The following is a 16,853-nucleotide window of genomic DNA, read 5'->3' on the forward strand; positions in this document are numbered from 1 at the left end:
CCTCAAATTTTCCGTTCCCTCGGGGAGGGCTAGAATAGGGGCGCTACAAAGCTTGGTTTTCAACAGTTAAAAAGCGGATTCTTGCGCGTCACCCCCAATTGTACTTAGTGCCCTTGTGAGTCAAAGCGGTGAGGGGTTGAGCGATCTTTGAAAATCCCTCGATGAAACGCCGGTAGTAGCCGGCCAGTCCTAGGAATTGTCGCACCTCAGTCGGAGTCTTAGGTGCTTCCCAGTTTTTGATGGCCTCTACCTTACCGGGATCGACATGAATACCATTCTCGTTGATCACATGTCCTAAAAAGTGAACCTCGCGAAGCCAAAATTCACATTTTTGAGAGTTTAGCATACAGTTGTTCCTTCTTCAATAGTTCCAGAATTACCCTTAAGTGCTCTTCGTGGTCAGTTTCGTTCTTGGAGTAGACGAGAATATCATCGATGAAAACAATCACAAACTTGTCGAGGTACGCCTTGCATACTCGATTCATGAGATCCATAAATACGGCTGGTGCGTTGGTTAGGCCAAAAGGCATAACCGAAAACTCGTAATGACCATACCGTGTTCTGAAAGCCGTCTTTGAGATATCTTCCTCGCGCACTCTCAGCTGGTGGTAACCGGATCGTAGATCGATCTTCGAGTAGTAACTCGATCCTTGAAGCTGGTCAAACAAATCATCACTTCGGGGTAAAGATAACGGTTCTTGACCATCACCTTGTTCAACTCCCGGTAGTCGATGCACATTCGGAAAGTCCCGTCTTTCTTTCGGACAAACAAGACAGGGGCTCCCCACGGCGATGAGCTAGGTCGGATAAAACCCTTATCCAACAAATCTTGCAACTGAGTGGACAACTCTGAAGTTCCGCCGGTGCAAGCCGATACGGGGCTCGTGCTATGGTTGCTGCACCGGGGTGTCAACTCGATTTGGAATTCGACTTGACGAATAGGAGGGAGTCCGGGCAAATCCTCCGGGGAAAACTTCCGGGAAGTCTCGCACAACAGGTATATCTTCAATTGGTTTCTCCTCCGCGGGTTTCTCAACAATCTGCGCCAAAATTGCCGGATGACCCCTTTCGTAGATACTTCTGCGCCTTCATAAGGGTGATGACGCTGGTGGTCATGCCGCTTCTCTCGCCTCGGACCGAAATGATCTCGCCGGAAGGGGTGGTAATATGGACTATCTTATCGTGGCATACAATCTCCGCTCGGTTCTCGGATAACCAGTCCATGCCGACAACGACATCGAAACTACTAAGCGTAAAAGGAATAAGGTCGATATCAAAGATATGACCTGACAGTTTTAACTTACATCCCGCAAGTACATGAGTCGTTACTATGGTCTTACCGTCAGCTAATTCAACAGGAAACTTAGCATCTAACAGAATTGGAGTTACGTCTAAGAGTTGCCTAAAGGATTTCGACACAAAACTCCTATCAGCTCCAGTGTCAAACAATACAGAAGCAAAACAATCGTTTACAGGGAACTTACCAGTCACCACGTGCGGATCATTGCGGGCTTGACCCGACCCAATCACAAACACTCTTCCCTTGCCATTGCTTCCACCATTACTGCCACTTCCATTACCCCCATTGTTGTCATTCTGTTTCAGCTTGGGGCAATCTTTTCTGAAATGACCTTCCTGCCCACATTCAAAGCATCCTTTCGTCGTCATAGGTGGCTTAGGAGCACCCTTTGCCGCAAGGTCTCCTCTACATTCTTTCGCTTGGTGACCCATCTTTCCGCATCTCTGAAACTTGGCACGGTCACACTGGCCAACATGATGATAGTTGCACCTGTTGCACTTTGGATATTTCCCAGCATATCCGCTCGAAACCTGCCCGCTACCGTTGTTGTTGTGATTCTGAGTGTTAAAGCTCCGAGTGAATTCGGGCTTACGGTAGTGTTGTTGCGGTGGGAGGTTCGAGGATGAAGATCTGGTGTTGTCAAACTTCCTCTTCCCGCTGTTCGGGTTGCTGTTACTGTTATTGTCGTTACTCTGGTTGTCACGGGCTTTAACGGTCGAACCCCTAGGTGGTAACGCACCTTGGGTCACAGCCTGATCCGTCAGTTTGTGAGCTAAACGGATCGCTTGTTGGATCGTGGCTGGTCTGGAAGACGTCACCATGCCCTGAATCTGCGGTGCTAATCCATCAATGTACAATTCTATCCTCTTGCTCGGCGGATCCACCATTCGCGGACACATCACAGCCAACTCGTGAGAACGAGTAGTGTAGGCTTCGATTTCCGAACCCACCATCTTCAGTGACCAAAATTCCGACTCTAACTTCGAAATCTCCTCTCTCGGACAGTACTCCTCTCGCATCATATTCTTGAACTCCTCCCAGTTCATCGCATTTGCCAGTTCCAATCCAAGGATCTGGACGTTCGAATTCCACCAAGTGAGGGCGGAATCCTCAAGTGTTCCAGCAGCGAATTTGACCCTACTGGCAGGGGGACAATTACATATCTCAAAGGCCGACTCGGCCTTCTCAGCCCAACGCAGGAAGCCTATAGCTCCCTCGGTGCCCTTAAACGTACTGGGCTTGCAGTCAAGGTAGTTCTTGAAGGTACACGTTCCACTCGGACCTCCAGCTTGATTCTGAACGTGTGCGGCTAAGCGGCCGCAACATGGTCGTTCAGCAGAGTTTGGAGTTCAGCTGCAGTCAAGCTGATGTTACCACGTCCTCGTCCAGCGTTTCTTCCAGCCATTTCCTAGAATCACAGTATAAAATGTTAGACATGAATTTTTCTTTCATATATAACACACCATACATGTAATAAAAAGATAGGTAAGAAAGAAATAAGAAACAACATCACATCACAACCACATATTAGTCTAAATAAAAGTTCATGATTAAAACCATTGTATTCGCTACAAAGTATTTCCAATCAATCCTTAAAAATCATAGAAAAATAATAGTTCGGATGGAGGACAACCCCTCCATCTAAGTGTCATCATTACTAGATGTCGTCATCTGAGGACACCTCTGAGTGTGCCTCCTCCTCAGCCGGTTCTTCCTCCGGTTCTTCTTCGGGTTCCTCCTCGGGATCTTCCTCGGGATCTTCCTCAGGCTCCTCTTCGGGGTCTTCTTCAGGTTCCACTTCAGGCTCTGCCCCAGGCTCGGCCTCAGGCTCTGCCTCAGGTTCGGCTGCGTTCTGAGCAAGTTGCATTTGTAAGACATCGCAACGCTCTAGAGCTATCTCGGTTCGGGTCCTTGCTTATTGGAGTTGCTCTTTCAAGTCTATCATCTCAGCTTGCATCTTCATCATAACCTTCATTTGTTGATCGCTAGTCTCTTGCATTTCTTTCATTGCCGCTGCCATGCGGGCAATCTCCTCCTTAGTCTCGGTTCCGTCTTTTAACATTCTGGAAACGTTCTCCCTCGTATAACACATGTAACCCACGTCACGCTCCAAGCATGAAACAACAGCTGCGAGAACTCTCTCTACAGGTTCGGTTATGGGTGGTAGGGTGTTGGGATAAGCAGGGTGGTTCGGGTGAGGCAACGGGGGTGGGAACGTGTTCGCGATAGACCATACGTCTGATCATGTTAGGGAACCAATCCCAGCTAACGTCGTTTTCGTAAATGCCTCCGGATAGGCGGGGTACCTCTTCGGTGCGGGAGCTTCGAGTTCCGGGACTACTCGAGTGGTGGTGAGGCGGTAGGTAACTGCGGTTCCTTCCCGTGAGCATGCGTCATCGAATCGGATGATGATGGGGGTGGCGTCGACATTCCTACAGGTAAGCCGTGTATGCGCGTGCGTATGAGTGAAAGAGGTAAAGAGATAAGATTACAAGACTACACAAACCTATGCAGTGCGTATCATTATAACTAATGGGTGGTCGCGGTTATAGTCTAGTATGCATGCAGCTTCTAGTTCGCTATAACCAATGGCTCTGATACTAATCTGTCACACCCTCAAAATCCACTAACGGAGTTTTACCGTCAGAGGGTGTGAACTGGCAGGATCGGAATCATCAGTTATAATCAAACCATAAAATAAAGTTTCAAAACCATGAAAACGTTTACGAGTAATTAAATGCGGAAGCATAAAAACCTTTAATCAAAAGTTGCGTCACGCAGGACGACTTAAAACCAAATATAATCGTTAAAAATAAGTTTGCAGGACAAAAGCGTTTTCAATCAATGCATGTTCCTAAACCGCGCGCCCGCCTCGGCTACCTGAGAATAACATACTAAAAGTGTCAACACAAGGTTGGTGAGTTCACAAGTTATATAAAATAAATCGTTTAGCGTTTGCGTTCAGCGTTTTACGTTAAGCGTTTTGCGTAACCACGTTACGGCGTTTTGCGTTAAGCGTTTTGCGTTACCAGATAGTGTTATGTCAAATTATATATCGATAGGTAGCTAGTCTATACAACAAGTATTACTAAGTGTTCAACACCGAAGCTGACTCGTTTAGTAAGTGCCTTGTCACCAGGTCCTCCAGACCATGGTACGTGTTAGCCAAAATTACACCCGCTCGACCTCCAGTCGAGTTTAGCGTTGGGTGGGGTTTGTCAAACCCAGTAGTACTACTCAACAGTGACTCGCTATTCTAAATATTAACCGGTTCGATGTGTAGGACTTCAAATATTTCGTTTGCCACTTAGCCTTTACAAGTGATATATAATTTATAACAAAATCTTAAATGCGTTGTGGAGTATGTTATCTCCCCCAAGTGAAAAACGTTTGAAAACAGTTTAGAGAGGGGAAAGTGAAACTCACTGTTTGCGAAGAATTTCCCAAAATAAATCACCAAGATGCGCGTCACCGAAAAACTCTCTCTAACGTTCTAAAACAACAAAGAGATTTTTCTAAGTGTCGGAATATTATCGAGTCTCTAGACCCGGCACATAATACCTATGCACATAACATGTTTCGTGTTTCGTTCGTGAATCGTGTGTGACTTTAACAAGTGTTTTTGTGACACATCACATGTGTAAGCAATCATATACGTGTCACGTATTCATAACGTACATTACGAGCAATTTTTCCCCGTAAGGGCATTTTGGTCAACAAATAACAATTAACTAGCCATTATTCCCCATAAGGGCATTTTGGTCAAATTATGACAATCAATTAGCAGTTATTCCCCGCAAGGGCATTTTAGTCAAAACACGACAATTATCTTGCAATCATTCCCCTCAAGGGCAATTTGGTCATAACACGATAATAAATTAGCAAGTATCATATTTCATGCATTTTCACAAAACTCAGCAGCTAGTTTCACCGAGACAGAAATCCTACTAGAAAGATTGTACTATTTCACCGATCATAGCATCTCAATTAATTTACCAAAAATCATCACAGAAGCACATATGTCTTAGGTTTCCAGAACATATTTTATTACATTTTTATTCCTCATAGTTTTCTCACAATCATCAAATCATTACAGCAAACTCATAACAGTCAGATTCATGCACAACAGAATGTTATTTACAATTCCCGTTAAACGAAAAATCCAATAAATGTAAGACCACTTGGGTTAGGTTCCTAACTCAATGAGTCAACTTCCAGAAGTGGAACCAACCCAATTGGTCTCGTAGTTCATGAGATATAACATTTACAACATAACCTAACAGCAGGTCTAACAGCTCAGCTTTTCACAACGTTTTTGTAAAATCATAAAAGTTAACTTCTACTTGTCCAAAAATTACAAATTTATACTTTATGGAAACTAGACTCAACCTAGTTTACTGCAGTACCAATAATCTCAACCAATTTTCACGTTTACACTTCGTTACAGTCACTTAAACATCAAATACACATTCTGTCCAGAAACTGTTTGCATCCAAACTCAACATAATAACAACCTATGAACTATCATGCATTCATATGACCCTCTAGACTCCATAAACACCATCCATGCACATCAATTACATATTACATACTTTATTAGGGTTTGTGTTTGAACTCAAATCAAAGACACAACAATCACCATGCAACAAGATTCAATCTAGTTATCAAATCATCATCCAAATAACAACAATCATATTAACTATATGCACTCATGAAATCGGCGAGCTAGGGTTTGTTATTAACCCAACAAACATCAAAATCAATCAACAAGAATGTAAAGGATGATCAATTATACCTTCCTAGCACCTAGTTCTTCAATCAAACACTTGATTTGGTGTTGTATGTGTGTGTATTGATGGACGGCAGCCAAGGAGAGGTGAGGAGAGGGTTCCGATCGGCACTTATGTTTAGAATAATAATAAGTTAGGGTTAAGGTTAAGGATCTATTTATAAACACACAAGTTACACTCAAGTCCCTCCACTTCTAAGTATTACTTTTCTAGCCTAACTAACTTGTTTTCATCTTGAGTTAACGTTTATAACCATGTTATCACATAACACATAAGTCTAACACATAATTATCACATAATTACTGTTTTGACGTTTTTTTCGTTTATTTATCAATCGTTTGCGTCAACTCGTTTGCGTTTCGGTGCAAATCCCGAAAGACTACACATGTAGTAAGTGTTAAGCGTCATTTAAACCCTAGTTTAAATGTAATGAAGTGTGCGTTATAGATTTAGTGATCTTAAGTTTGAATTGACGGAGTTGAGTTAACGGAGTTAACCTGAAATTGACGATTGTCACAATAATCAAACGAGTACTTCATGAAAATATAATGTGCCACCAAATAAAAGATCATTTTCTCAAACAACTAATCATTCACAAAGTCCTCAGTCATACAAATATTTTGATAACAACTACTACAAACAAAAAATTGTTAATCCATATTACACTAATGTTTTTGATGATCGGGATCACATATCAAATGGGTTTTACAATCATGTTCCTTTCCATAGATCACCTTTCCAAGGAGAAAATATTGTTATGTTTGTGGTCATTATTCTCACCTTGCAAGACACCGCAAGCACTGGTTCAAGCAACAACTTGATATTCAAAGGCGGCTTAATCAGTCCCCAAAAGGAGCTTTTAGTAGCCCTGATTCAAGGACTGATCAAACTGATCGTGAAGCCAGTGAAGTGGATGTGAGATCCAAAGTTAATAAAGAAAAACATAAAAAATAAACCTTTTTGGAAAACAAAGAAGGATAAAATCAAAAAGGATCCCAATACTAAAGTCACCAAAAATAGTTTTAAAATCAATAAAAGAAAAGACCAAAATTGCCAAAATCAAGGAACAAGTTTTTGCTTGGATTCCTAGGGACTGTTCTTCAGGCGATGAGTCGCCAAGAAATAAATGGTATTCAGGAAATAAAATCAAGTTTGATCGATTTCGGTTGACCTTACCCATGTCTAATTAAACGCCGAGTGCATGATGGAGACAAACCCTTGCTATTTGATGTTAAACCATTTGATGAAGGATTCGAGTCTTTTGTAAACGACATGGGAGGACAAACTTCAAGATATGAAAAAGTCTCATATGAACTTTGTGCTTCAACAACACCAAACCTTGTTAAAATGGCTCAACCACAACTTGTCGAGTGTTTCTCAATCTCACCTCGTCCAACATCTACTCTCAAGTAGAGGTGTACAAAACCGGTTTTAAACCCAACCCGAACCGGTTTATAAACTGAACCGGTTTGGTCAACGATTGGTCAAAACCGGTTTGACTCAAACCGGTTCGGTTTATAAACCAGTTTGGAAGCAGGGTAGGCCGACCTGGTCACACCGGTTCGGTTCGGTTTAAAAACTGGTTTAACCAGTTTCAAACTGGTTCGGTTTTAAAACCGGTTTGATAGATTTGAAGGGGGACCGGTCCTGAAACTGACGGTTTGGGTCGGTTTGGAAACCGGTTTGGGTGAAACCGGTTTCAAACCCAAACCGGTTCGGTTCGGTTCGGTTTGCCTAAAACCGGTCCCAAACCGGTTTTTTGTACACCTCTACTCTCAAGTGACCAATCCAACATCAGCTATTGGGCTTCAGTTTGAATCACTTCAACTTTGTTATACAATGTGATAATTCATGTTTAGGATAGTCCATCTGACAACAACTTTAATTACCTTTTCACTAAAGCCATGATCAATTTTGATTAAAACAAACTAATTATCTTTTTGTATATATATTCGTAAATATTTTTCAAATATGTCACAAATTTAGAGGGAGAAAGTATAACTCGTCAAAAAGATCTTCAGTTTCTTTAAGAAAAACAAAAATGAGTCACTTGACTTGCGAAAAAAATTTTAAACGATTTTATACCCTCTTTAAGAAAATCAGAAAAAGTTTCAAAAAGATATTCTCTCGTTTAAAGAGAACTCCTACTTAGAGGGAGTCGGATATTTTAAAGTTTTAAAAAAATGTTGAGAAATTGATTCGACTTTTGAAAAATGATAAGAAATTATCTTTAACGACTCTAACACATGAAAAGAGTATATCAAAAGCTAACAATATCATTGCTTGATATGTAGATAAGCTTGACAAATGAGTAAGTGTCATGATAATATAAACTTAAATACTCGCCTATGCTAGTGGTTACACGTGCATGAAGTGGTTGTCGACTCCAAATAAGTCATATCCATGAAGGAAAAAATGTTATTAGTCAGTCATACACGAGTTCGTTAGTGATTGATCACAAGTAAAATTATTCTTGATTTAAATACAAATGTTGAAAATCAAAATGATAAAGCAGAAAAACTGCAAAGTGCTTAAAATAATTTGAATTTAACACAAAAATGTTGAAAATTAACAAACAAAAAGAGGCATATTAGAACCACGTAACATGGTGTAAACAAGTAAATCCTAAACACTTTATATAAAGGCTTGTAAGTCCATATGGCAAGTAAGTCTATGGTTCAACCTTTATTGTTTGAAAGAAAATTTGCAAAAAGTTTAAATAAGCTCAAAAAATGTTTTGATCAATCATTAGGGGATCAGAGTCAATTCGGGTTTATTGGTAGACAAAATTTATGCCCAATGTATGATGGAGTTTGTAATTTGATGGATTAAACGGGGACCACAAAAGTATCGTGCTTAATACATACCTTAACATATCACGTTGACATCTAAGTACTTGTTAAGCTTAAACTGGACAAAAAATATCTACAACCGACTTTGGATTCTTGGCATAATAACATCCAAATAGAAGTGTGATGTAGGACGTTATCGATCAATGTGATTCCATGCTGTGATCTTTCTTGCACAAATATTAAAGTCATTAGAAAATTTTGTAGATATTATTGTTATATAATATTAATTTCATCTTTGCTCATATCTTTTTCATTTTTTTTTCAACTTCAAAATATTGTATATATTTTCATAATTTTAAAACATATGAAAATACCAAAAAGATTTTAAGTTTTTATGTGTTCGTACATATTTCATTAAACCTTTGTTTTATTCAAAATCATGGATTTTGTTGTCAATGTCGTTCATACAAAGTTTGTTGGAAACCTGAGACTTAAAAAAATCATTTACAAGTTGAGGGAGCATGTTTTGAAAAAGAAAATTCTTCTTTGACCCATGAGAGGGTATATGAATGAATCTTATTTGCTCTAAGTTTTGTCCAGCTGTACATGGACAGGTGGATCATGATCAAGTCTCCTGGGCTGCAGAGACTAAAGTTGCGGATGCTGAAGCGCTTAAAAGAAAACTAGAACGTGACAGTTGGCGGTTGAACCTAAAAATGAACCTATCGTGTTTGAAGATCAGTCTAAGGACAAAGCATAGAACCGGGTGGCCCAAGAAAGTCAACAAAAGAAAATTATATGTCGAGACTCTTGCATCTGATGTTTCTAAAATTTGTTGATCCTATCCTTCCCAGGAAATAAGATTGAAGTTCAAATCTTCAAGAATGGAAAATAAAGAATTGTCCAAGATCCAATCTCGTTCAAGCTCTTGGATCAAGACAAGTACGAGATTTCAAGAAATAAAGATGTAGCAAAGAACTTGATGAAGGTTCCTGGACATACTCAATCCTAGAGGGAGTTTTAGGGCTAATATTCCATATTATTATTAAGATTGTGTATTTCTTTCTATTTGCTAATAGTCGGTGTATTACGTGCCTCGGTACATTTATTTTGTACCCATGTAATGTAAACTTGGAGAAATGGAGACCATATAAAAGGTCACTTTACCCCATTTCTCCAACAACTCTTCTTTTGACAATAACATCCCAAGGAAATAAAAGAGAATTTTTCTCCCACCAAACACTCTCTTTTTATCTCTTTTGTTCATACAAAAGAAGATCTGATATCCGAGTGTTGTTAGTGATTTCCGCTAACTAATAACACGGATTGATCCGAGTAAAGATGTGAGATCCATCTAGAGTACCTACATAAGCATAAGAGCGGAAGAAAGAGGCAATTGCCTTAGGAAAAGTTTCAAACATGATTACATATACGATTTATGGTGTTTTAAGGGGAATTTTACATCATATAATTCTCAACAGATATTTTACGCTAAAGGAGGGGTTGCCTGATACGACTACATTTGAAGTGTTGTTCAAAATGAGGTGTTTTTGAGGTTTCTGCAGGCCGTTTTCTTCCTTGTTGCTTCTGTCCGTTCTATGACATGGTTGCCAAGAGGAGGTTGGTTTAAACAAAATTGCAGAGGTGTGTGAGGTCAACCTTTGTAGTTCACTTACGCTACGTAGTAACTCGGGTATTTTATGTTGCCTGCAATATTTAATGTTTGTAAGTATTGTTGTGTCATTGTGTGTAAGTCAAGTCTATGTGTTTACCTTGATTTACCCCCAAAAAAATATCAGTTTTGTGGGATGCATCATTGTTTAGCCTCCTTTCGAGTTTCGAGGCAGAGATTCGTCTTCTGAAAATTGTGATTGTTGTGTATGTTAGCTTCATTCTACAAATTTTAATACTTTAAGTAGGTTTACAAGTGAATGGGTCCTTTTCTTGGATTCCTTGTGCATCTTTATTATTTGCTTTAACATATTAACTTCAACTGTTCGGTTACCGGTGAATGGGTCCTTTTGACTTTCAATAACACGATGGATGAATTTCACAAAATAAATCGTGTAAATTGGATATAAACTGGTCATGGTTAATAATTCGCAAGTGTGCATAATTTTCTTTGGTTTTAAGGCAATATGTAAAGTTCTAAGCTTATGGTACGAGTGACAGCAAAAATTTATGTTCAGGGGCAATCTTGGTATTTTTAAAATTTGACAAAAAAATTACATCGAATTTATTCGTTTAACAAAACATTTTGTAATCAGATTCAGTTAAATAGTTATGAACTAAGATATGTGAACCACCTCTGTTCCTTTACAATTATCCAACCTCCAACAAATCTGATTACATAACCGTACTAGAGTAAATGGTTGTAACGTAAAACAAATAATTCCGGTGTAATTTTTTGAAGGCGGTGTTTCTAAGTTGTTTCTGATTTTAATTTCACACGAACCTGTATTCTCAAATATAAATAAATACCACAATTACCCCTATACATAAGTTTTGTTGTCACCTATACTATAAGTTTAGTACTTCACACATTGCCTTCGGAATCAAAGGCACTTATACCCGTTTGCAAATTGTTAACCATGGCTCGTTTATATCATGTTTACACTTTTATTATGACTTTCAAAACTGAAACCTCAACCAAAACCTCTTGACCTTCATAACTATAACTTTTTAATGACATGATGGGCGAGTTTCTAAAAGAGACTCCTATCATCTAATTTAATAACTATAATATATAAAGAATTTACACATAACTCTAGTTTATACATAAACAACTACATAAAATAATGAAACATCGTAAGTTAAATCTAAAAAGGTAAACTAACAATTAAACGAATAAAAAAGATGCAAATGTTACAGATCAAACACTTCAAAGCAACAACAACGTAAACACCCTGCAAAATGAATTGACAAAACCATTAAGATATTCGATGGTAGTACGATCCGACTAAAAGTTAAAGTATATACGTTAATCATGAAAGTAACCAAACCGCAACATATCATCACTATTGAACCAAATACAAACCTGATAAACAATAAAAGACACTTTCAAAGAAATCTACACTGTCATGCTGCATGCAAAGTTAGGCACAAGCAAGTGTACATAAAGTTATTATGAGTCATAATGTATTTTGATTGATTTTTATGTACTTGGAACACTTATTAAGGATTATGTGTGGCTAAAAATTATCGATTGAGGGCATCGTTACTTAAAATATGGCTTGAAAGATTAAGTAATCACAAGACATAAATCTTAAATAAGATATATTGCTACTATAAAGTTATATAAACCGAGTAAAAACATGAAAACCAATCATCTTATCACAAAGACTTTGTATAGGTACTTTGAAAAAGCAAAGAAGAAATTGGTGAAGTATATAACTACAACACTTAAAACTCTTTGCTAAATACCTTATCCAATTGGGATTTCGATCACACTGCAAACATTATAATATCCATAAATTAGTCAACAATTTGGTTTCTTATTTTCCACCCTGAGCCCATAATTTAAAACGTATCACATAAAAACCAGATATATTTCATAACGAAAAGTATGCATGACATAAAACAATGATATGAAACAAAGACCACAACACAAAACAATCATCACTTCAACACAATCTTAACATAAAATAAAAAAGAAAAATCGAATCAGAAAAAACAGAGAACAAACAACCGTAGACAATACAAATAAATGTCAAATGCAACCGTAGAAAATTCAGCAAAATGGCCAATGGTAAAAGAGTTTCAATATGCAATTAAATATTCCAAAATCAAGACCTGATTTCGAGTTTCTATTTAATATTTGAAAACTAAATGAATCAACATGGTGAATATCTTTCGTGAACTGAATTTCTTCATGCATTAATTGTAACCTGCAGTAACAATCGGAAGTATATAAGAAGTTAAACTCAAAACCTAAATCAATAGGATAGAAACAAAGCGGAACAAAATTACAAAGAACAGAGACGTTGTTACGAACTTGAGCGATGATGAAAGCCACGATCAAACTTAGAAATGAACAAAAGAAAAGTGAAAACGGTGGAGGTCTTGAGTAGGATACACCTAATACTGTAATCTACAATGAAACACCTTAAATGCCCTGGATAAGACGCGGTAAACAAATAAACACTTTAATACCAGCGGGCCCCACCATCAATTATACAGACAAAAAAAGTGAAGCAGGTTCGAAACCAGAGACCTTTTTAAACCCAGAAGAACCATTATGCCAAACACATAAAACGTACAAGGAATTATTATGATAGTTTGTTGGTGCATTTCGAATACAAGGAACGAAACGAGCTTAGTTTTGAAGGAAAATAGATTATGCTGGGTAAGGTGAACAAAGACGTTAAAAGTTTGGCGTTTATTTGGATCAAAAAAATAGATCTTCTTTAAGTTGGGCCTATTGATGTAATTTCTCCATTTGATTGTTCTTTGTTGGTCTATTGTGCTGCTAGTTTGCCGTGTTAATGAAAGGAAAAAAAATGAAAAGTAATCTTTAATTTTAAAAGAAAAAAAATGTTTAATGAAACTTTCTTCTACTTTATTTTATTTTATTTTTGTTATAAAAGGCATGCTTGTAGCTTGAAGATCCCAGGTACACTTCGTTGGACTTAAATGGAAACCCCAAGTGTTGATATTAAATCAACAAAGTTGATAGAACCTTCCACTCCAACTCCCGCCACCCTTCGCCACCACAAAATGGGCTTCAAAGATGAGGTTGTCGCCCCCATAAATGTCCGTCTCATTCTCTTTTACTCCGCCGTGAATGATGGTCCACACTCCACCATCATCCGCCTCAAAAACTCATTAGCTCAATGCTTATCACGACTACACCCCATTGCCGGGAGATACAACCACCAAATCCGCGCCATTGAATGTAATGATCAAGGTGCCAAATTCATTCAAGCCCAAGTTCAAAACAATATCAAGCTTCAAGATGTACTTGACCCGAAACTGAACCCTGAAATACTCAACAATTTGCTTCCATGCGGCGTCTGTGACGCAGGTGAAATTACTGACCCGTTGCTTGCACTTCGATTGTGGTGGTTTGGCCCTAGGCGTGTCTATTTCACACAAGGTTGCTGATGCATCAACCTTGTGCACATTTTTGAATGACTGGGCAGCATTGAGTCAAGAAGAAAGTAGTCCCGACTCAATCTGTCGGGTTTTCAGCTCATCTTATTTTCTTCCCGCAAGAGGTTTTATGGATTATGATCCGCCCTTGCCTCGAACTGTGAAGCATAAATTCGAGAATAATTACCAAACCAAACGGCTTTCGTTCAGTGAAGAGGCGATCTCATTGATCAGGGCAAAGATTAATAACAACATTCAAAGCTACTCCAAGGTTCAAGTGGTGTCCGCAATAATATGGAAGACACTAATCGACGTGGATCGAGCGAAACATGGCTCTCCACGAGCATCGATTTTTCATCAACCCGTGAACATTAGAGGAAAAACAACACCTCCAATACCGAATAATGCATGTGGGAACTTAAGGGGGTTTATCATCACTGAATGCTCATCAGCTCAAACACTAATGGGGCTCGAATGTCTAGCAGATTTGTTACACGATTCGATCAAGAAAACGGTTCAAGAGCTTGGGGACTTGACCCCCGAAAATGAACAATTGCAAGCATTGGTTTTTAATTCGTTTGTCAAGAGTGAAACATGTGATCATGAGCTGGTGAGTGTGTTTCCATTTACTAGCTGGTGCAACTTTCCATTTTACCAAGTTGATTTCGGGTTTGGGCGGCCGGTATGGGTGGCTAGCTCGGCAGGTCCGGTGAGTATGGTGACTTTAATGGATGGTCGAGGTGGTTGTGGGATAGATGTGTATGTGAATTTGGATGCACAAGACATGCAACTGTTTACCGAACAGTTAATTACGTGTGTAACTTAAATATCTTGATCCATATGTGTCTTTCTTTTCTTTAAAAGTAAGCAAAAATAATGATCTATCTTGGTTTTACAAATATCTTTTTCATGGTGTATGTGTCATATTATCTGACAATTTAGCATTCATCCATCCTTATCTTTTAAACATTCCAGCTCTCTTAATTTTATCATGTAACTTGTATACTACTACTTTATAAAAGCACAATATTTGATAAATAATTAACATACATCAAACAATAATATCTTATCAACTACGTAGTCATTGTACAACAGTTTTCACAACAAATTTAAGATAGACAATTTACTTTTATTTTTGAAGGTTTTTTAGTTTTTAACACAAAATAAATAAATCGAAAAGCAAGATAATACCTTTAAAAATTTTGTCAATGCACTTTGTTAGAAAATTTGTAGATAACAAAGGTTTTAATTCGTAGCATTATACTTTATTATTTGAATTTATCGTATTAAAATTTAATTTAAAATCATATCTATTTGTCATTAATTTAATTATATTTTCAAGGACTCCAAAAATTTATGTATGTCACATGTCACCTGATATATATAATTTTAGTTATTAGAGCTTACACAACGGACTCCAAAGCCCTAGATTCGTCTCTTCAAAAGCCCGCACTAACAAACCTCACCATTGTGGAGCAATGTTTTTAGGATGAAGTTTGTGGATGCAAACCAGTCTATGAATGTGCTAGTGGCCCTAATTGTAAAGCCAATATTTGTGACTTGCAATATCAAATTATGAAACTCGTTATATATTTTACAGTCAAGTTAATAATAGAGCCGACGAGAATACCGGACACGGAACGAGAGCTTCGGGACGCCCGTTTAACTTCAATGGGAGCTCACCTTGGGTGGGTCGGTTTCTTATTAATGTTATAAATCTTTTTACCGACAACGAGATCGTTCATTTAAATCTTATCTTTATATTATTTATGTTCAGTCGTTTGATTTACCACATCCGTCTCGAACGTTTATCAAGTGAAAAATCTTTTCGCACGTTAGATCCGGTCGTTTGGGACCTACACCCACTCCTCACATACACATATACTTAATGGGGTTTTATAGAGATTTGGTATTGTGTAAGAGAGTGTGGGGTTTTTGAAAAAACTTTGAAATCTGATGTGACGCTGGTATGACAGTTGTAGGGCCAATATTCTATATTAGTTTTAGGATTGTGTATGTATTTATATTCGCTAAAAGTCGGTGTAATACGTATCTCAGTACGTTTATTTTGCAAGGACAAAATGTAAATGTTGAAGAAATGGGGACCTATATAAAGGATCACTTAACCCATTTCTCCACAAATTTTGTGAATAAACCCTTTGCATTATTATTGTCTTATACTTACAAACTCTCTCTACCTCTCTAACCCTCTCTTAATTTTAGGCTCCCATAGTGTCACCACAAGATCCGAGATCTCGGTCTAGCTAGTTGTTTCCGCCAATTAGTTGTGAGGTTGATTCAAGAACGACTAGTATTTAGTTTGTTGTGTTGTTTGATCCGGTCACGGGACCTACAATTGGTATCAGAGCTTTCGGGCTCTACTAGTTGTAAATCTTGGATCACAACCTTAGATTTTGGTATTGTGTGTGTGAAATGACGGATTTTCAAGAAAATAAGTGGGTTTCGAATTCATAAGTTCTTCAAAGTTTCAAGAAAATAAGTTTATTTCTTGTTCAAGAATGTTTAAGTTTGGTTGAAAAAGTTGATATTTTGGTGTTTGAATTCTCTAAGTTGGTGTTGGAATAGTGCATGTGTTGGTGTTTGTGAAAGTTTATCACAAAAGTTGTGATATACATGCATTTGGGATTGTTTGAGAAAGGTGACAGAAAGGAAGTTGGTGACTTATCTCTTTTGTTTAAAAGAATTCGAATACAATCCTTTGGGTCGAATACAATTGTTGGTTCGAATACATTGTGACCTTTAGAATACATCTTGTTGGTAATCCTTCTAGGCAATTGTAATCTAATCTGGTTCAATTCGATAACATTTGTTATGTTTGATTACAATCCCTCATTCGATTACATTTGTTCTATTCTAATA

The 16,853-nt window shown here is 38.0% G+C and overlaps 1 protein-coding gene across 1 annotated transcript; it reads left to right on the forward strand.

Annotated features, from left to right (window-relative positions):
- Positions 1-13,514: 13,514 nt before the first annotated feature.
- Positions 13,515-14,799, forward strand: LOC143554250 (pelargonidin 3-O-(6-caffeoylglucoside) 5-O-(6-O-malonylglucoside) 4'''-malonyltransferase-like). The gene is made up of 2 exons (XM_077044048.1): positions 13,515-13,905; positions 14,024-14,799. Exons 1-2 carry the CDS (start codon positions 13,515-13,517, stop codon positions 14,797-14,799), a joined length of 1,167 nt encoding a protein of 388 aa, XP_076900163.1.
- The last annotated feature ends 2,054 nt before the right edge of the window (positions 14,800-16,853 follow it).

The sequence above is a fragment of the Bidens hawaiensis genome, unplaced genomic scaffold, assembly GCF_021521415.1.
Source record: "Bidens hawaiensis isolate Kalapana, Puna unplaced genomic scaffold, B.hawaiensis_p1.1 tig00017570_1, whole genome shotgun sequence".
Classification (NCBI taxonomy): Eukaryota; Viridiplantae; Streptophyta; class Magnoliopsida; order Asterales; family Asteraceae; genus Bidens; species Bidens hawaiensis.

Bases quoted from the DNA above. Each gene is read 5' to 3' on its own strand.
- LOC143554250 (XM_077044048.1), top strand. From the start codon at position 13,515: ATGGAAACCCCAAGTGTTGATATTAAATCAACAAAGTTGATAGAACCT. The intron at 13,906-14,023 runs GTGAAATTACTG...ATGACTGGGCAG, and splicing joins ATGCGGCGTCTGTGACGCAG to CATTGAGTCAAGAAGAAAGT.